The 21,419-nt window shown below is 35.1% G+C and overlaps 1 protein-coding gene across 1 annotated transcript in view; it reads left to right on the top strand.

Moving 5' to 3' along the window:
- The window catches only part of PHTF2 (putative homeodomain transcription factor 2), a 54,902-nt gene extending 33,857 nt beyond the window's left edge, over positions 1-21,045 (top strand). Inside the window, exons 9-17 of the mRNA XM_010580931.1 lie at positions 1,608-1,826; positions 4,164-4,292; positions 5,411-5,683; positions 6,732-6,863; positions 9,359-9,445; positions 10,443-10,598; positions 14,035-14,130; positions 17,979-18,104; positions 18,872-21,045. Of these exons, the coding sequence (XP_010579233.1) occupies positions 1,608-1,826; positions 4,164-4,292; positions 5,411-5,683; positions 6,732-6,863; positions 9,359-9,445; positions 10,443-10,598; positions 14,035-14,130; positions 17,979-18,104; positions 18,872-18,892 (1,239 nt within the window). The 3' untranslated portion in view covers positions 18,893-21,045. The remainder of the gene's footprint in view (positions 1-1,607; positions 1,827-4,163; positions 4,293-5,410; positions 5,684-6,731; positions 6,864-9,358; positions 9,446-10,442; positions 10,599-14,034; positions 14,131-17,978; positions 18,105-18,871) is intronic.
- Positions 21,046-21,419: the final 374 nt, after the last annotated feature.

The following is a 21,419-nucleotide window of genomic DNA, read 5'->3' on the forward strand; positions in this document are numbered from 1 at the left end:
TGGTACCCGGTAGTGACTGCCTTCTATAAATTATATATGTATATATTTTTTTTTTTTAAGAAAAAAAAATAGTTCAGACTCCTTCTGCATGGATTTTATCCCTCATTTTGTAAAAGAAAGGGAAAGAGTTCAGAACAAATTTTTTCTACATATTTATTTACAAAATTGCTTACGTAAAATACATGAAGCATGATTTGCAGGAAGAACGAAGAACATTTCTTAAGATAGTAATGTGTTACAAATCATATTAAATTAGTAGGTCTGCTGAAACATTGATTATTTTTTTCAGTGTAAAAAAATGTTTATATTCTCAAACTAGTAGAAAGAAATAAATTTTGTGTGAAGAGGGAACGGAAACTGCCAGAGGACAGCGATGAGTAGGATGATACTGCTTTTAAGATTACTTACCTGTCTTGCAGGAAATGGATTCTGTTTATGGTAGAAAGTAGTTTAAAGCTCTGTAGTCTTGTTCTGAAGACAACATTAGATTGTTTTGTATGTATGCATGGGGAGATTTGAATGTCCCAAACTTAATATTTTGATTTTTTTATCTAAGATACAGATAAAAGTTGAACATAAGGCATGCTTGTTTCTCAAGTACAGTTTGTTTAAAATGATTAAAATTTTATGTATGACTATGTAGGTTACACATATACCCATAATTAGCTATGTATACTCTTGCTTATTTTTCCTCTATACACGTGATGCATAACTGTTCAAACAAGCTCACTCTGTCTTTGAGAAGATATGTTAGAGTAACGATGGGGGTATGTGATTTGTAGGGGACTTTGAGAGTCAATTCCTCTATTATTACAGGCTCTTACATTTAGAAATGTACTTCTGGAACATATCAAGCCTGCTTCTAAACCTAGTTAAACTGTGTCCACAGTGCTTGCTTGAAAGGCTATTTGAGTGCCTCAGGTCTTGGTTGACTAGAAATATCTGTCCCTTCTTCCTCCAGGGCTTTGCCCTTTCTAGAGAAAGGATTCCTTACTGTGTGGGGAGGTTAATAAGTAGCTGAAGTACTTCAGCTCAAACAACTAGAGGCAGAAGATCAAACTGTCAAATTAAATTAAAATACTTTGTGAATGATGCTTTTCTCACTCTCTAGCATTTCTCTATTACAATTTCAGTCCAATGTATATGACTTTAAGCCTCACTTGTCTTTAACGTTTTCACTAAAATAATGAAGATGTAAAGTGTTTTAAAAGAGGCTTAATTTATAGCTTATAAAATCAGAAGTTTGAGACATAGTTGGAGTCTGTGGCTTGATAATTGCTGTTAAAGTCTAAATTGATGAGTTCTAAAAATCTGTAAATTAATTATTTCCTTTTAATAGTTAATATGATTTGATTCTTCATTATGTGACCCCCTCCCCAACAAAGCAGGGACCACGGACTGTTGCTTGTTCGTACAGCATCTAAAAATGTGCAACCTCTTAGACAGTCCTTCAATAAACATGTAATTCTTTCTGATAAGAAAGATGATGGATTGTAACATAAAAAACAGATAAATGTGGATTCACTAATTTGAACTTTGACTGTTCTGTCAGGAAACAGTGTAGAATAAAAAAGCTGCATTAATTCCAATGCATATTTTAATTTCAGGATACACCTAAATCGGGTACTAGCTGCAGTTCTCGGTGTTCAAGCTCCAGACAAGATTCTGAGAGTGCAAGGCCAGAATCGGAAACCGAAGACGTGCTGTGGGAGGACCTCTTACACTGTGCGGAGTGCCACTCTTCCTGTACCAGTGAGACAGATGTAGAAAGCCCTCAAGTGAATCCGTGTGTGAAGAAAGAATACAGAGATGACCCATTTCATCAGGTTGGTATCCACCAATTTTGATTTTTTTACACTACACACAAGTTCAGTGCTATCAGCTTTATCATATGTCAGGAGGCCTGGGAGAAAGAACTCTATATTAAATGGAAGTAACAAAGCCAGAGTGATCTGATAGAATTAAAACAAGGAAAATTTGATTTCTGCTACTCAGTCATTAATTTGTCAAATGAAGAGGATATGACAATATACTGAAGTAGCCTGCAGAATATTTGAGTGTTTGAATCTTGGCTCTAGTTCAGAACAATACTGATTGATTTAAGTTTCCTCTGTGGTAGATGGTTTGGGGAGAGGGGTGTGTGTGTTGTGTTTTGGGGGTTGTTTTTGTTTGGTTGGTTTTTTCCTCTAGTGGAATTACTTTTTTTGTGAGCACGTATCAGGCATCTTTCTGTTTGCTTATATATAAATGTATATATCAGAAAGCAAACAAAGATACATAGTATCTAATATTTTCGATATGTATATGTAATGTATATATATGATGTTACATATGTATTACGTGTCTAAATTCTATTTAGATATAATATTTCTAGTTTTACCTTAAAGCTAATAATTTAATTTCCCTTCTTTAATGCTATTCTGTAGCAACATACAGGCAGTCATTTCTGAAAATTTTAGGGTTTGTTGGACAACACTTCAGTTGCAGCCTGCCTTGGGTTCATGTTGGACATAATCCATTTTTAATACTTGGTCATTAACAATCAAGCATTATTCTTCATTTGATAAAATCCATTCAGATGTCACAGTGCCAGTTATATTTGTAATACAAGTCTTATCTTTAAATTGCATTGCTAATTTGAACCACTTAAGTAAAGAGATGGAGAGAATGTGAAACATTCTTCTGGGTAAACATGTCATATGTGTTGGTAGTGCATCATCAGTACTAAGGAATGCCATGCAAGAGATGGTGTTAATGCTAAGGAAAAGAATTTCAAATGTCAGGCTTTTCACTCATAGTCAGAATTGAAAATGATGTATTTGTTGATTTTTAAACCCCTGCCCCCCCTCCAAACCCCAAAAGAGATAGAAATTTATATTTCATTCAGTCTTTGCTTTTTTTGTTTATTTTTAGTTCTTCTTGCTTACATTCCATATAAATATTAAACCGGAAGCCTTACAATAGGGAGTTGAATCGCAGTATATGGATTGACTTTGTTTTTTCTGCAGTTGAGTGTTTTTCTGTTTGATTGTAGATGTGGATTTTTGAGTTTCAGCTTCTGGTGTTGATGCTCCCTCTAGAGGGAGACCTTGGAAATCTGTGATTAAAGAAGTCTTGCAACTAATATTTGCCTTGTTTTAATAATATAAACCAAACTTTTTCATCCAGTGGAAAAAAAAAAAAAGGAGGAGATGATTGAGTACTTAGCAGAATACAAAGATTTCAGATAAATACCGATAAAGCAAGTTATAAAATAAAAAGCTTTACTTCTAATCAATAATAAATTAAATTTAAAAAATAATATCACGCCTCTCCCCTTGCCCTCCCTCCAGCACCCACCACCACTTCCAGTAGTTTGATGCACACAATGCTAGGTAGGTGACCAGGCAGAGTTGAGAGCAATTTTAATCACCCGAATGGGAGAGGCGTGAGACAGGGCTGAGGGAAGTCAAGAAATGGCCACAGCAGAACTTGTTGCCTCAATATTTTTCCAGATTCTTCAGTTCTCACTTGACTCTCTGTTTAGCATAAAGGTTCCTCAGCCATAAGTGCATTCAGTATGTTAGGCTGGGATTGCTTGGCTCTTGGAGCGGCATGTATTGATTAGAATTCTACCACTTTCTCTGAGTCTTGCCAGATACAGTTAGCATAGGGGGGCCTTTATCCATAACAAGGATTGTAAGTACACAAATATCATTAAAAGCAAATAAAAAAAAATGTTGGCCTTAGGCTCAACCTGAGAAAAGTACTTTTCAGAATGTTAGGGTAAAAAACAATAATCAGAGAAATAAAATATTCCATTAAACATGTGGCAAAATTAAAGATGGCTTACAAATAGACCTTTGTTTTCATACCTCTCTCTTCTTTGACATGTTTGAGCAAAATAGAAGCCAAGTAATCCTCAACCACAGTAGCTCAACACTATTAGAAAATGAAGTATGGGGAAGGAGAGATCTCTGTACTCACAGCTGTTTCTTGGAAAAGAAGTGGGTGATACTGAGGAATGTGGTTAACATACAGTAACATATAGTAGAAGTAAATGCTATATAACAGTATTTGTGTCAGTCTAAAGTGGTTTTTTTGCCAGCATATTGCTGACAAAGGCATAGTGACACAACAATAGATTTTTATCTCTGATGGAATATATTCTTTGCCTTCCCCAGAGTCATTTACCTTGGATCCACAGTTTGAATCCAGGACTAGAAAAAATAAGTGCAATTGTATGGGAAGGTAATGACTGCAAGAAAGCAGATATGTCTGTGCTTGAAATCAGTGGTATGATAATGAACAGAGTGAGTATTCTTTTTACTTTATGCAAATACTGTATTTAGAAGTCTAAGCACTACCAAAAATAAGCTTGGTTTATGTTGGGTTTTTTCTTTTTCTTTTTCTTTTTTTTTTTTTAAGTGTCTGTTACTGACAAGTATCTGTTATTGTTCCACAGCTTACATCACTCTGATTTACTTACTACTAACAGATAATAGATACCAAATCTTAAGGGTTGACACAATAAAATGTGTTTGCATTGTTAGGTGCTTGCTTATTTATCTCTTTGATTCTGATGGACAACTAATATCCTGGGTTAGGAATATACAAATCTGGGTATTTGGATACTAAAGTTAGGATTGGAAAAGAAAGCTTTCCTCTTTAGGAAACAAACATCTAAGAGGAGGAGTGGGATGTCTTGTTAGTCTTCCCTTCTTTTTCCTAGTACTGCTTTTTAGGAAACAGTGGGAAAAGTATTTAATTGATGTCATACTCTTTTTCAGTATAGACAATGTAGCCATTTTGTAGAGTTGAACATAGCTTAGCTTAATAAAACTATCACTGATTCTGACAAGTTGATACTTACCATCTCCAACTTGTTAAAAAGCAGTGTATTCACAAATTTAGTTCAGATCTCTGTACCTGACTCAGAGACGATACAGTTTTGGGTGCAATCCACAGCAGAAGTAAACATAACAAAGCAAAAGCCAGCACAAAAGAACTCCAGTCCTATCTGCACTGCGAACACTTCGATTCCTTTAAAAAACATACAACCTAAAACTAAAACATAAATAGGAGCATCATACAGGATGTAAGCAGTACAGCCTGACTGGTACACTTTGCTAATTCAGTGTTGAATGAATTTTTAATATAAGAATATGCACTGGAGTCTTTTAACTGCAATGTTATGTTGTTGGGTTCTTAAATGATTTGTCATATTTGGTTCCTGTGCATTAAGGGCTCTTTGAGGGCTTCCTTTTTCTTAATAGTAAACTGTGAAGATGCTTGGTTGAGGGTTTCATATAACTTACCAGGTTATAAAGTGTTCTTTGTGGTAGTAAGGCAGTAACATTAAAAATTTAGTTATGGAAATTCCAAATTAATTCCAAAGTTAAAAATATACCTTGTTTTCTTTTGGTTTTAGGTGAACAGCTATATACCAGGAATTGGTTATCAAATTTTTGGAAATGTCATATCTTTAATCTTGGGTTTAATGCCATTCGTTTTTCGACTTTCCCAAGCTAAAGATTTGGAACAACTGGCTGCACATTCTGCTACTGAACTTTGTATGACTGCATTTGGATCAAATGGAGACATTCTTGTTCTCTCAATGGTTATTATAAGTTTTGTGGTCCGTGTGTCTCTAGTGTGGATTTTCTTTTTTCTGCTATGTGTAGCAGAGAGGACATACAAACAGGTATGAACAGCAATCCAAGAGGCTTCATCAAAAGCAAAACAAGGTTTAATGTTTGTGGTTTTTTTTACTTTGTGGATATTTTAAACTTGTTTTCTTCAGCGCACTGTGATTCATAGATCAGTGATGACAAATACTTCAGTGGGCTTACAGTTTGGGAGATGACTCAGTTGCAATGGGCTGAAGTCTCTGTAGCTAGACCTTATTTCCTGGAGAACATTTTTGAGGGAAAACCTTTTAATCCTTTATTTCAGATTTCTGGCTCAGTGCATTAATCTAGCTCTTAGTCATGTCCCAGTTTGTCTCAGTTTTCCCCAAGGAGAAGGAGTTTCAATAAAAAAACTATATAATTTCCAGTTTGTTCTACCAGCGTGTTTCATTCAAAACCTTCAGTTTAATTCAAAACGGTTCAGTCCAGACCCTAGTCAAGAGCTCTGCTTGCTTTTCTGGTAGATCAGTCCCACAGCTGGAGACCGTGAGAGCTGCTATCTGAAGTAATACATCTATTAATTTATTTCTTGTTATTGTAATTTAAACTTCTAAGAGAGTATCAATATCCCTTACTAGCTGCAGAGTAGAGATACCTACTGGTCCACAAAAGAAAAATGTTTATACTTTCTTTTCTCAAATTGTAGCCAAAATATGTGATTTAACACAGTAGAACAGAATTAACCTGTTTCTAATAATCATTTCTCTTGGAAGGAACTTCTGTGATACAGGCACTCTCTAATGTAAATGACTGGCAGGTTTGATTTTTCTCCCAAATTTTAAGAGCATAGCAGATCTGTTGTCTGGAATTTGAAGAAAGGAACTAAAAGTGTAGCTAAATTTTGTTTATCATTACAATATGAAGACTTTTAAAACTTTTCAGTGTATCTCCTCTTTTTAGTAACATTCTATTCTTATTTCTGCACTATATTAATGTATTTTAATTTACACTGATACATTGTATGTTACTTTGACATATTAATTGAAGCCTCATCTCCATTTTCTTTTTAGTGCCCTTGAAAATCAGTTAACAGTTAAAGTAATTTTTTTTTCTTCTCTGCAGAGGCTGCTTTTTGCCAAACTTTTTGGTCATCTAACATCTGCCAGAAGGGCAAGAAAATCGGAGGTTCCTCACTTCCGATTGAAGAAAGTACAGAACATAAAAATGTGGCTTTCTCTCAGGTCCTATCTAAAGGTAAAATAATGTATATTTTTGCTATCATTGTATATAAAGTATTTCATGCCATTAATGGAAGGTTGGTATTCTAGTCTGAATTTTTCTTCCTATGCACTTACCCCTATTGGTGCACGTGCCCCATACATTTCATTTTAGTAACTTTGGGCCAGCAGTGTGCCAGCTGCCAGAGTGTGAGAAAGTAAATGTATATTCTTTACCTTACAGTAAAGTGTGAGTGTGTTCAGAGTTGGAGTTTTGTCTTATTAATGCTAGCAGGAAAGTCTCTTGGGTGAATATGTTGGGTAAAAATGACCACTTGTAGTATAATCAGGACAATACCTTATTTTAGGATTCCCACCAACTAGTGTCATTAACACAGAAGGAATTTATGAAGCAAGACAGTTATTTGCATATTTGTGCTGTGAGTGTATATGTGCCAGGTGAAGCTAGAAATTATGCCCAAGTATTATCTGTAAGACATTCTGATCCCTCTATTTTATGTTCAGCTCATATTTGAGTAATCTCCTTATATCTCTCTAATGATCTTTTCAAGCCAGAGCGTTTTGGTCATTCTTTGTGAAAGGATCCATGTTATCTAACTCAGGGTTGATTGTTTATCGTCTCCCGTCTCCCCCAAGTTTTTTTTCCATTTTTCTCTCTGCATTAGGTAATTCAACTCAGATGAAGCTAGGTTTTTCCCTATTTGGTTTCTATAGAACCATTTTTTTGGTGCATGGCAACTGACAAGCTCTTGCTAGTGGTGGTAATCCCCGTATTTGCGCCTATGCTGCTTTCCAACAGTAATTAAGAACATCAGATGAAATCTGCTATCAATAGTTTTTAGAAAGTAGGTAAAGGATTATGAAAATATGGAGAAGTTATGGTGTGGAGACTGCAGAGTGTGGAAAGCAGGAACTATAAGCAAGTGAAATTTAATGTAAAGCACAATCTTAAATTTGAAAGGTGCATCATTTTAAGAGGAATTGAGGCAATTCATTTACAACACCCCTTGTGTTACAGAAGTATCTGTTGGGGAGGTTGTAAAAAAAGTGGTACCTGTTAAACTTTGCATTTGAGAGACTTGTATCTTTTTCTTTGTAACATGTTGCTGGGTGGGAGGAGAGGAGGATAACATTACTTGGACAATAGAATGTAGTTTTGATGCTTTAAAGACTGTATATGATAGCATTGTTGTGGAGAGAGTGTCTTGCCTTCTTTCCTCAAAACCACATCTATGTATTCCATCTTTTCTTATGCTACCAGAAACATTTGTATAATTATGTGGCTAAGAAAAAAGCAATCAAACAGTGGTCAGAGGTAGGTGCATAGGGAACTGACCCAGCTGAAAAATAACCAGTCAAGAACAGTAATTTTCACCTCCATCGTTGCTTTACTTGGTTCACTGGGCAGCTCTGTAATGCCTGTGCTAGCACAGGGAAAGGAATGGAGACAAGCAGCTAAGGAGCAAGCCTGCCTTCTTGCAGTGGTGCTGCTGGCATAGTATTTGTTCAAAATACACTTGCATATTACGTGTCTATATATGTGTCCACCTGTGAAGATGTGAGCTGGGGTATGCACACATGTTAAGTCTTGCCCAGGCAAAACAGTCTGGCTCAGTATAGAAGTAGTGCATGCATACCTGCAGTAGTAATTTGCACTTATACATTTTTTTTACTGAAAGAAAATTCTTTCTTTCTATCTCTTTCTCCAAGTTCCAAGGTTATATCTTGCATATGTACATCTCCCATTCTTCTCATGTTTATACAATTAGTAGCATGTCTGGAGAACAAAATTGAGAAATAAATGTCTGTTATAACTTGTACATGTTTCAATGCAGCACAGGATGTTTAATTCTTTAATTAAAAAAAAAAACAAACAAGAAAAAAGCTCAGTGGGTAGAAACATTTCATTGTACCAGTAAGCAAGAAAAAAATGGTTAAAAACAGTGAGTTTGCACCTTTCAAGACAAGTGTGTTTGTTTCCCAGTTTTCTGCCTTGTAGTGGGGGAGAGAATTGTGTTATTGCACCGACCTCAATGGGCAGTGATTTACAGCTACAATTTTTGTGTGTCAAAAAGATGCAAGTAATGGAAAGTACCAATCATGTGAAATTATATCTTGATATCCTGTGGTGATCTGATGTCCAAAAATCTTTTTTTAGCACTGGTTTCATTTTTGGAGTTAAAGCTGAGTGCCATATTGAATTTGTTATGTCAGGTAATGCTGCCTAAATGAAAGTTTCTTCACATCATGAAGGAGTTGACTGAAGAAGTGGTGAACATTTGCTTTTCTCATAGTTATCTTTAAATGCTTGCATCTGATTTAATCTCCCATGCCTTTAGGAGTATTCAAATGTAGTGATATTATTAGAATCTAATATGGTGTTTGGAACTTAGATTGCCAGATTGCAAGCCATGATGAAACATAGGTTCAAGGTGTGAATCTAACTGGATATGTTAAGTATCAACACTGATTGGGTAGGTTTTCACATATATGTATATCCTTTATTTTCAGCGTCGAGGTCCTCAACGCTCAGTTGATGTAATAGTTTCATCTGCCTTCCTATTGACTATCTCAGTTGTGTTTATCTGTTGTGCACAGGTGAGGAAATCTTCCTTGTACAGTAACAGCCATGACTTAAATAGTTTTTAAAATAATTTTGAGTGCCTTTTGCATGGTGATTCCTATTAAGTTAAAAGACCACAGTGAAAATTCAGTAGCAGCTGTTACAGCTTTTCATAAGATTAAGCTCCATTTTGTATTGTTAATTTTATCTACTTTAGAATATTACTCTCTAAGAGCTAAAGAAACTTATTGATAGCATAATTCCTAACATGATATTACTATTACTTTAAAAATCTGTGTCCTCTTTCATTTTCCATTGTGGATTTTGGAAGACAGCTTCTTCCCGCCCCCCCCCCCAACATTTTGCATCAAAACACACTTTTGCAAAGACAGTTGAGATTGACCTTTGATGATGAAACAAGATTGTTGGCTATATTAGCCTGCCCTCTAGTGGAATATCTTTTACTAAGCAAATCTATGTTTAAAGAATTTTTACTGCTTAAGATTTTTCCTTGAGCTTCTGTTTCAGAATACGGGGAAGCTTCTGAATGGCTTCTGGTTGTATTTTTTTTCCCCATTTTCTTCCCTAGTTAATGCTAATGTGTTTTCCTGGTAGCTAACTGTAAATATTTTAATAAGAATATAATTTAGCAGTAACTCTGCTTGGATTCAATTTTCTATATAATTCAATACATTTGAGGGTATATTTTGTTTTTTATCCCATGTAGTGTTTTTGCAAGTTTGAACATGAGTTTAAAATTGTCTTAGAGTGTATATTTTTTTTCTCTTGCTTTAGGGATATGAAAAAAAGATGTGTCTAAATTCTGATTGAGCCTTTCAGAACGTATCTTTTATGAAACCTCATATCTTTGACACAATGTTGATTTTAAATTATGATTAAAAAATCTTTTAACAATCCATATACTTATTACTGGGAAATTTTTATTGGAGTTGGGGAGATATGTAATTATTTTCTTATGTTGTAATGTAATTACTACTTTGAATTAATTTTTTTTTTCTCTTTTGTTTTCAGCTGCTTCACATGCATGAGATCTTCCTTGATTGTCACTACAATTGGGAACTTGTAATTTGGTGCATTTCACTAACTCTTTTTCTCTTAAGATTTGTTACTCTTGGATCTGAAACCAGTAAAAAGTACAGCAATACCTCAATATTACTTACTGAGCAGGTGAGAATTTGTATAGACCTGTACTTTTATATCTAAACAAGTCGTTCATCTCGTAGGTCTCCAGGTGTGCATTTTAGATGTATTAAAATAGCCTGGATTAGGGAGTTAATTATGGTGTAGTGAAACAACACTTTACAACCTGAAGTTCAATTTCTGTGAGAAGTGTGTGACTTAGTTTTCCATATAAATTTTAAATAGAGATGGCCATATCCCAATTTCTCTTTAAGTGAGTGGGCTTAGAGATACCAGTATATGTCATTTGATATAATTTGAGACCTAACAGAACACAAACATAAAAAGTAGCTTTTAAATAGGAAAAAGAAACCCAAGCTCTCAAAGTGTTGGATGGGAGAGTAAAAGATTTGAAAACAAACTTACCCTCTACAAAGTGGGTCACTGTTTCCAGCCCAATAATTTTGACTGCTGGGTTGTGTGGGTTACATATAGTCTCCTCTAGACTCCTTGGAAACTTTTGCTTTCAGTCATCTGTCAAGGTTGGCTTTGGGTCTACGTACTTTTCTTCTCAGGAATGTTCTAGTCGGCATTTGTACTGCAAACTTCCCTCTCTGCTCTGCCTGGCACTGCTGATAGTTTTCTGAGCATATTCAGTTAGTGTTAGGTAAGAACCAACCTCTTTCTGCTTGGAGAGGTTTTACACTGGTGCAAAACACAGCATTCAGGACAAGGCACATAGGCAGTTCAAGAAATCTTCACAGGTTTCCTACAGGAAATGTGTTCAAGTTGGAGAATAAAATCTTCCAAACTGAGTCTCCCAAAGTCGGGATGTAAAGCTTATGACAGATGGTATAAATGACTGCTTACGTATTTTGCTCAATGAGAATTCATTCTGTCTTTACTAAAGATGATGAGGCTAGACACTGAGAAGACAGACTGCCTATTTATCTTGTACTGAATGCCATGTTTTGCACCAGTGTGAAACCTCTCGGAGTTCCTGAGCCTGGAGAGGTTTGCATTGTTCTGTTGATCCTCGGAGTACGAATAGCCTAATGTCCCAGTGAAGTTTATGTCTTCTGTTTCTGGAATGAAAACAGAGGGAAATGTTGGGGTAAGGATTGGAAAAAAATGCAGAGAGCAGAGCAAGACAGAGACAAAGAATTTCAAGCCTTTGTTTTGCTTTCATAGGCTTCTATGCTATGCTCTTTATGAGAATCAGTGTTTGAACATTTTAAGCCAGCATGGACATTGAAAGAAGCACTCTCTCTATGTCCCCAGAACTTTGGAGGAAAAAAAAAAAAATCAGAAAGTGTTATGTCATCAAACACTTAGATTTATATTGAATGCAGCTTATCCTGTTGCAAGTCATTTTCCTCCAAAACGCCTGAGAGCTTTATGAAATGAAAACCAAAATAGAATTCACAATTGTTTCTCAGAAAATAAAAAGGATACACGTCACCCTGAGTAGAACTCATTTTGGACTGGTTTCACATACTAGCTAGATACCACAGCATATTTACAGTGTTCTTCACACAGACTCATGAAAGTCTGACATTTTGGCCTTTCATGAGAGGTCAAGCCCAAACAATTGACTGACACTTGATCTAAAAAAGCACATCTGAAGTGGTGGCCTTGAAAATTACACACTAGTGTTACTAGGCTTACTAAAAAGAGAATGAAGCTTTAAAATAAACAAAAAACTGCAACAAAAACCCCAAAAGGACAAAAAAGCCTCAACCCCCAAATTAAATGTAAATGCTTCACGGATAAGATGAAATTGCAAATTCTACTTTCTGTCGGCAAAGTTTCAGCCACTTCTGTGTGCTTTATATTCAACCTATTAATTTCATGATTAGGAGTCATGATGGGAAACTTAAAAGATCAATCATTTTACATCAAGGTATTTTTTGACTGTATGCTGTTTGCCTGTAATTTTTCAAGTCCTTCTGAAAGTGTTTTAATTGGTCTTGTAAATTAAGTGCCTCAGTGGTTCCTTGTTGAGTAAAATATGACGTGTGGTCTGATCAAAGTTGTCCTCTTGCCAGTTTCAAGTCTCAGAATAGTTATGGTAGATGGCTGTACATATACACATTCAAACTTCCCTCCTGATTAAAAGTTTTGTTATTGAATGTTGATTTTTTTTCATAAATTAATGAAATCATAGTAACTGTTAAAAGAGATTTGAGCCTTCCTAGGGTTTATTACCTACCATTTTTTCAGAGTTGCTAAACAGAGCCTTTATTCTTAGTTTGTTCCTGTTTATATTTGAAATTGGTAGTATTATATTTAAAGACTGGAATCTCTTTGCCTCTAAAAGCATAATCTACTTTAAAATGAAATAGATAGTTCAGGAGCTTAATATGCCTTGGAATATATTAGGTGTAGTTTTTGATTTTTAACTTGTATAGGAGACTTACAGTGGTCTTTTTAGGGAGCTCTGATAATATTCAGTTACTTTGTTTAGATGTCTGTGGCCCTTATTTCAATAACCACCTTGCAACAAGGTGGTTAAATATATCATAGCATCATATAGCATCACTTCCTTTCTGCAACTCTGCTTCTGTAGCTTGGTAAGAGTCTCTGTCATCTGAAGGACTACCTCAGCATATTGGTAAATTGTTCATTTTTTATTTTGTTGAAGGTCGTCATCCTAAAATAAAGTTCACAGTTTTCAAGATCTTTTCCTTTGATTTGCTTTTGTTATGCAATAAAAAAGAAAAACTAACCTTTGCCTGGTCTAGGATATCAAAGATAGGTCATTTGAGAATGAAGGCTGATGTTTCAAAATTGCTAGAAGGCCAAAAGAGAGCTAATTTGTACTCTTAACTAAACTTTCTCAGAAACAATGACCTTAAAAAAGTCTGAATCATCGAAGTGTTTAAATGATCAATGTACTGTTCTTCTACAGCAATGAAGAGTTTAATAATTTTTCAAATATTTTAGGGCACTGGAAAGATTGATTCCCCCCCCCCGCACTCAAGGGGCTCATGAAGTACTCAGTTGTACTAAAATCTTTTAAAAGAAATTACACTTCAGCAGAATTATGTTTTGGCATTTCAGTCTATTCAATAACTTTGGGGGATTTTAAGCATTTTAAGGTCTGCATACTAGTATAAAAACCTGGAAATGGAATTGACAAACCTCAGGCAATTATTGAAGGAGGAAAAAAAAATATGCAAACCTTACATATGTAGTATTTTTTCTTGCCTAATTTGTAGATTACACTAAACTTTAAAGTTGTTGCTATAATAGTGTCAAATATATTTTGTTATATCATAAACCACTGTATTTTCTTGTGGTACTGAGCCAGTGTTTGTTCTTAAACATTAAAAAGGAAGCAAAAAATTTGCTTGCTTGCAGACATGTCATTGCTGTCTATCATATGGCTGCTGAGTAATCCCTTCATTTTATATGAAGTATTTCCAAATGAATTCTTTTAAATTCTGAATAAGTTCTGATACCTGTATTTTTTTTAAATCAGATAAACTTGTACTTGAAAATGGAGAAAAAGCCTAATAAGAAGGAGGAACTGACACTAGTGAACAATGTTTTAAAACTTGCTACTAAGTTATTGAAGGTAAGAATTAAAATAGTATTACCGTATTATATATAACTAAGAAGTAGAATAGATTGCTTAATGAGTCACTTGTGCTACTTCTGCAGGCAGTACGGTATGCTCTGGTTTAAATCTGCTGTGTAACTCTTTCACAGCGATGCTACTTGTTCATATACTACGGTCTGTTATGTTGCCATCATTGTGGATTACAAATTATTATTCTGTGCAGTGAGTTTTATTCTTTAACAGCATATGAGCAATGTGAGAGAAGGTACTTCGGGATAGACAGGATGGTGAACCCTTGGGAAATAAATGATGCAGTTTTGTTGTCTGTTCTGAGTGTCGATATCTGTTTCTAGTAATAAGCTGCTGGAGGATTTGTATTCTTCCACAAAAATAATTCCTCTTAAAAACTGTCAGTGGTTAGCATTTCAAATTAAAACTGGATTATACTTGATGTCTTCTTTACTTACTGTCATAGAAGAATCTTTCTGGAAGACAGAGAGCAATTGTTACATAGGCCCATTTATAAGTGAATTAAAGATACGGATTTCATTTAATGTAATTCAAATATTTGTTAGCTGTGCCCTTGAACTATTTGGCAAATTTTTTTTTGCATGGAATTTTGCTGATGAGTAGAAAGGTTTTTTGCTTATGCAATATTATCATGTTTGCCAGCTAACTATATTTGGAGGGTAGAAGATGTTTCTTCGTGGTGAGAGAACATGAATTTTTTTTCATTACTCCCAGTTTCTAGAATTCTGCAGAGGAAAAGTCATCTTACTTTCACTCATCTGGAGCTAGAGCATGGACATGCTAAGGGCTTTTTTTTTAAACTTGTTACTGTTATTATTAACAAAGCAGTGGTTGAGGTTCTTGGGAAGACACAATTGATTCTAAATTGCATTTGCTGAGGAGTTCTCTTCTTTCAAACTCACAGATCTGTCATAATTTGGGAAACAAGCTGTTTTGTTCTTTCAGTTGTCTGGAAGCTTAATTCTTGCTCCAGAAATGTCTCGTTGTCCTTCAGACTAAACATTTCTCTAATCCAAAATTTACTTAAGGGTTACCTCAATGCCCAATAAAAGTGATAAATTTAACACTTGAAAAACTTTTTTATTTTAGGTTTGGCTTTTATGAACAAATAAAATTAAATAGATCTAGTATTCCTGATGTGTTTTTACACTAAAATTAACAGTATAAAACTTAAAATTGACTAAAGTGGCATTTAAAAGAGGAAGCCAGTCTTGACACCACAAAAAACAAATTAATGACTTGCCTCCCCACTTCTCTTGGCATGGTGTTTTAGTGCTTAATCACTTCTGCAGTTGTGTAAACTATTTTAAAATTAAATTTGTCTATCTTCAGCTTTCAGCATTTGGATCTTATTATATATTTTGCTGTTATGGTAAAGTTCTTAGAGATGCTGCTGATTTGCTATTCTTGGGTTCAGAAGTAAGGTAGCAACAGTGTTTTGATCTCTCCTTCAGGGCATCAACTTCTTCATTTAGTCCAAGATAGAGTGGTCATGTAGAACAGTTCCCCAGGAATGACTGGCAAATGTAAAAGTGTTTTCCTCTCCCTCAGATAAATTTCCTTCAATCCACACACCCCTCCCTCCATGTTTGGGTATAGCACAACTGATACTGATTCCATGTGCAGAGATCCCCATCAGTAGAGGGAATGGCTGGGTTATCATACAGTAAACCTGAACCATATCTTTCAATGCCATTATACCTTTCCTCTGCAGTCAGGAAAATTCAAGCCTATTAAGAGAAACAGTTGAGGTTTCTTGCATATAGTGGTGCTTTAAGACCTTGCTGCCTCATTCTACCACACACTGAATTCTGGTCCCTTACCCCGTTGATTCCTGCGTGCCAAGGAGCAGTTCTTAAAATGAAGCTTAAACTCTGTTTAATCTAGACAGCTAGTAGCTGGGACGGTGGAGTATTTCTTCTAGTCAGCTGAGTAATTCTCCCCACCTGCACACCTTTAACAGTGTGTGTGGTCCCCTTATCGCAAAAAAAGTATGCAGCGCTTTCCACGAGAGGACTGACTGAGTCAGCAAGGACTCAAAGCTGACAAAGCAACAGCTTAAGCTGAGAGTTACAGTACAGCGATATGGAGAGCCTGGCTAAGTCAGTTATTGACTGTATCTCTTGGTATAAGAATAAGGGACCACAAAGCTTTTAGGACCTGGTTTTGGAACAAACGAAAGGACGTATTCTCTGTGCATCAGGTAGCAGACTTGTGCAACTGTTGGTCAAAGGACACTGGATGCAGAAAGGTTATCTGGATTCAGGGAGAGGCTGGACAACTAGACTAGACAAAACACAAGAGATTCAGAGTATCTCATGAGTTGAAATGTTTGTGTGCTGTGAGAATGTAGGTAGGGTGAGAAGTACCTGCTGTTGGTGGCAGGATGCTGATCACCTCTTGGATCTGATTCACTTCAGTCTTTTTCATACTTTTCTCAGTGTTTTCAAAAACATGTTCATGTTTTAGTCTTTCCAGAAATGTATCAACTGACATGGCCTTTCCAACAGGGGACTTGGCTTTTGTGGCACAAATCCCAGACCCAGGCCATCACTTAGTTACTGTGAGAATGTGCCCAAAAGTGAGGTGGGATTTCCAAGCCACCTAGTATAGTATGAGCTTTAAATGAGTTCATGGTAGTCAGTGATCAACGCAATTATGTATTTCATGCCCAGTAGCTAAATGGAGTTGTTTTTTTTAATTTGGTTTTGGACGTTTTGATCCTTAAGCTTTTATTGAAGACTATATTATGTTGAATATTCTTACTATTTTCTTAGTCCCCAAACTAGTAAGATGAATCCAAAATCTAAACTTTTTCCTTAAATAATTTCTCTGCTGCACTTCTCAGAATCAAGTCCTTTTTTTATCTTTTGTATTTGCAGCAGAGTTTTATACCACATTACATCTAAATGAAAAGGTTGTTCATTCTTATTTCACCTCTTTTGAAAAAGAGTCAGAGCTCTGAACCCCTTTATTAAAAAAGGGCTTAGAAGGCCTTGTTCGAGCCCCAGGATGTAATGCAGGAGAGAAATGAAGCTGAATTTTTAAAGCTATAAAATATAAATGACCAAAGCAGTGATAGTTGTTATGCTTTATATAATTCAGTATTATATTTTAAAACTGTTTTTTTCTTCCTTTATTTGACATATTTCTAGGCCAGAAAAGTTTGGGTGACTTTATTCACACACCAATAATTGAAAACTGGTGAAATAGCCTCTTTGTTCAAGTTTTGTTGCAGATAAATTTTGGCTAAGTTTTTGATCCTTCCAATAAAAAAGTAAAATATTGGCAGTTAAATGGTTATTGATATTTTTTTCCTTTATCTTCCTTTTCTGGCTATGTTCATCAGTAATTATTCTCAAAATTAATGGAAAAGGAGAGGAATTGCATTAGGAAAGACATTTTTGTTAATTTTTCATAACAGGTAGTCTTCTGTCACTGGAAAATCTTTGTTTTCTTGGTTTTTCTGATTCTATTGTCTATCAGCTCTTTTAACACTGAAGGTGATTTCTGGAAAATTATGAGGAATTCTAAAATGATGGCACCTTGGTGCCAGGAAAACTAGCTCTCTTCCTGGCTTCATGAGCAAATTGGTAGATGGGTAGCCTCCAGTTTTTTGAAGGGTTATTTAGACACCATCAGTCAACAGTCAGTTAATGTGATGGGTATTTTCTTGCATTTTGTTTTTTATATGCAGAAGAATAGGAGAATGTTTTACTCTACTGTGACTTGAAGACTTCCTAAACTATCTAATATCACTCAATACATATATGAACAAAAACCCGTTTGTGTAATTTTTGCTTTTTAACGATGTTGTTGTTTTGCATTACTAGGAACTGGACAGTCCCTTTAGGTTATATGGGCTTACAATGAATCCACTGCTTTATAATATCACCCAAGTTGTCATCCTGTCAGCTGTATCTGGTGTCATCAGTGACTTGCTTGGATTTAATCTAAAGGTAACTACTTGATAAGCATCCTTTTTTTTCGCCATGGCATTCAGAATGTTATGATAGATGGATCATACGTTGTAGCCTAATGAATTCTGAACTGTATTAACTAGAACATATTTTTGTTTGAAAATGGTTAGGATATTTAAGCTATATGAGAAAAGTAATGATATATTTGTCCAAGCAGCCCTTTTAACATTTTTTTGCCTTTTTGTGGCTTTCTGACTACATTTGGGACACATAATTATCAAGAATTCTTAGACATAAATACAGAGACATTCGTACACATAAGTACAAGACCTTATGTAACTTTTCTTCATATCCCAGATCTGATTTCGCTCTTGAATTCCTCGCTCTTTAAGGGATGCAGAAAGATGCATGCTATCCTTGTCTTGCACCGCAGTAAAGTATTACAGTAGATACAGTATTACCGTGACCAATCTTACACAGTGTCATTTCGTCATGGCTGAAGGACTATCTTGTTAGGTCCTACTCTCTGGCCCCCTCTGAACTACAAACTCTGGAAACTATTTCAAGATTCAGGTTATGAGGCATGTTAGTTTCCACAAGCTTGTAGCACAAAGCCCTTAGTTGGCTATTGAATTTGCTTACATCTACCCATTTTTTTCCTATTAGAAGTAAACAAATGTAAAATTTATTTTGTGTATTATATGCAGCAAATGCAATAAGAAAAAAAAATGTGGTGGTATTGCAGTTCTGGTAAACAGAAAGATGAGATGAGAAATAATGTTGATATACTGCTCGAACTTTTCCAGCTCTGGAAGATCAAATCTTGACAACATATAAAGAAGATGAGATAACACAGTGTTACAGAAAAGCTCATTGATTGACAAAACTGCCTCAAAGCAGCCACTGAATCTGTATTTCAGATGCTACAACCTCTTCAAGGATGTCGTTTGGAAAATTGAAGTGTTTACATCTGTCTTGTGCAATCTTTGTATTTATTTCATCTTCTCACTGTTTTATGTTCATTTTAGTTGACATTTTATATTTTATTTTCAAACTTATTTGTTTAGTTTTGGAAAGGGTCAGATTTGGCAAGGGTCAAAAACTGTGTCTGAGAACTCCAAGTCCTGGAAATTGATTACACTAAATTACTTTATCTGTTGTTAAAGCTGAAGCCAATGCTGAACATCTTTAGTTACACTAAGGCTATATGGAAGTAATTTGATTTTTGATACTGTGGTAAAATTGCTTAGAATATTTAATTTGCACCAATCATTTATGAGGACAACATAACATCAGTAGATGTTTGGTTGCAATAGAAAAGTGAGACATACAAAAAAATAAAGTACTGACAATACAGTATGACAGGTAGCAGAATTACTTTATATTGCTATTAGAAGCAAGTGGGAATTTTGGATATTTTGAGTAATTCCAGGATCTAAACTCATATAGGCTGCAGTTTAAATATCCTGGGATATTAATAAGGTATTATATAACAAGTCAACAAGTGCTCTTTGATAACACTTTTATTAGAGCAATAATTGTAAATGGTTACCATGCTGTATGATATTTTGATAAAATTAAATATTGTATTTATTTGAAATACTGGGCTGTTCTGCGCAGCTCTGACTGTGCATGCTCAATATGTGCACTTTTTATTGTTACTTTTAATGAGAAACTTTATATATATACATATAAATGTATATTGATTGGAATATATTATGGTGAACTATGGAGCAGTATATATTATATGTTGAATATTTAAACAAGCGAAAGATTTACTGGTGAAAGGAATGCTATGAATGACTGAGCATAAGGTAGATAGATGCTCTCCTCTTGTACACTATAGTATATGCCATTCATACCACATTGAAGTTTAAGAGCAGTTAAACACAGAAAACAAGTTCCTCTGGTGAGCAGCAGAGCTCCTGAAGCCTGGTATTCAGCAGATTTGTGTCTTCAAATAACCTCCTTTCCTCCCATTCCTCCCCAGCAGGGGTCATTCCCTGGGGTTTCCCAGGCTTGGTTTTCCCATCTCTCCCGCTGCCTTCTATCCCTGCCTCCCACATGGACCAGTCGTATTGACTCATGGTTCTTCAGTGTGACAAAAATACATGTTCACCCGTGCAGAATTAAGTTACCTGGAACAAACTTTCCATCTACAAATTATTTTGGGAGGATTAATATCACCAGACACAAGTATTCTTACATTTTATGTTTCTAAAATAGTGGCTTCATATTGAAAAATGACAAGTAATTAGGTGACGAGTGTCTGGACATTGCACTATGTTTGCTAATCTTTAGAATCTTGAAAGATTTGAAGTAATGTATCTTAAACTTATGTGGTATAAAAATATTTTTATATATAAAGCAACACAAACAAGCATTTTGTATTTTATTTGCCTCTGTACTAACGTTTAATAATGACCAAAGTGCATTCTGGTTTTTGAAAGAATGTGTTACTGGAGCTTTAAGAACATACTATATTTAGTTTCTCATGTGAAAACTTCAGCTGCATCTGATCTGTTTCTTCTTTCTCTGTTGTTTGATGTTGGGATTGTTTTTAAAAATTAAGTACATTTTATACACAGTTTTTTCCAAATTATGGTACAGACCTACACAGAACTTAATTTTGCACAAAATATATTTTAAGAAAAAAAAAAAGTACAGCAGGAGTTCTATGGGTGATAAAAGATAAGGCTATTGCTTTTTACAGCCTATCACAAAACCATTCTTTACTCTAGAATGGGGTTATTTTTAGAAATGTAAATTGGTGAATATACAGCTTTCATTACCTTTAAAACAGGAAAAAAAGGAGGGAGGGAAAACATTGCGGTTTCGGTTGAAGGTGAAATTAATTTAACCATGTATACCTCAGCAACTAGCACTGTGCTGGATTGTTGCACTAAAAAAAATGGTGGCTTGGGGAGAGTAAAAGATTTGTGAAATGAAATTAAAAATAATAAAAACCTTTATTTGCTACCATTAGGTATATTCATTATGTTAAAAATGGGAAAGGTTTATTCTCCATCCCTCAATGTGGAAAATCCAGTGTGAGAGGCAAGTAGAAATATGGCAGATCTTGCGTGTTAACTGTTATTTTTTGCCACATGTTTTGTAACTGAAAGTGTGATCAGGCTTGGAATAAAGCTTTCTATGGTTGATGGTAAAAAAGAAAAAAACCAATGCAATGAGCTATATCTTTTAGTAATATCCAGCATATTTCTGAGTCTGCCCGTTTTGATTTAAATCCATATATTCTGTTTAAATTAAAGCATAGTTGGGAGAGAAATCCTGCACACAGAATGCAAATGGTGGTTGTCAAAATTGCATTTTATTGCGAGAACGCAAACTTTC

This window comes from Haliaeetus leucocephalus, unplaced genomic scaffold (genome assembly GCF_000737465.1).
Source record: "Haliaeetus leucocephalus isolate CR32 unplaced genomic scaffold, Haliaeetus_leucocephalus-4.0 Scaffold751, whole genome shotgun sequence".
NCBI classification, from domain to species: domain Eukaryota; kingdom Metazoa; phylum Chordata; class Aves; order Accipitriformes; family Accipitridae; genus Haliaeetus; species Haliaeetus leucocephalus.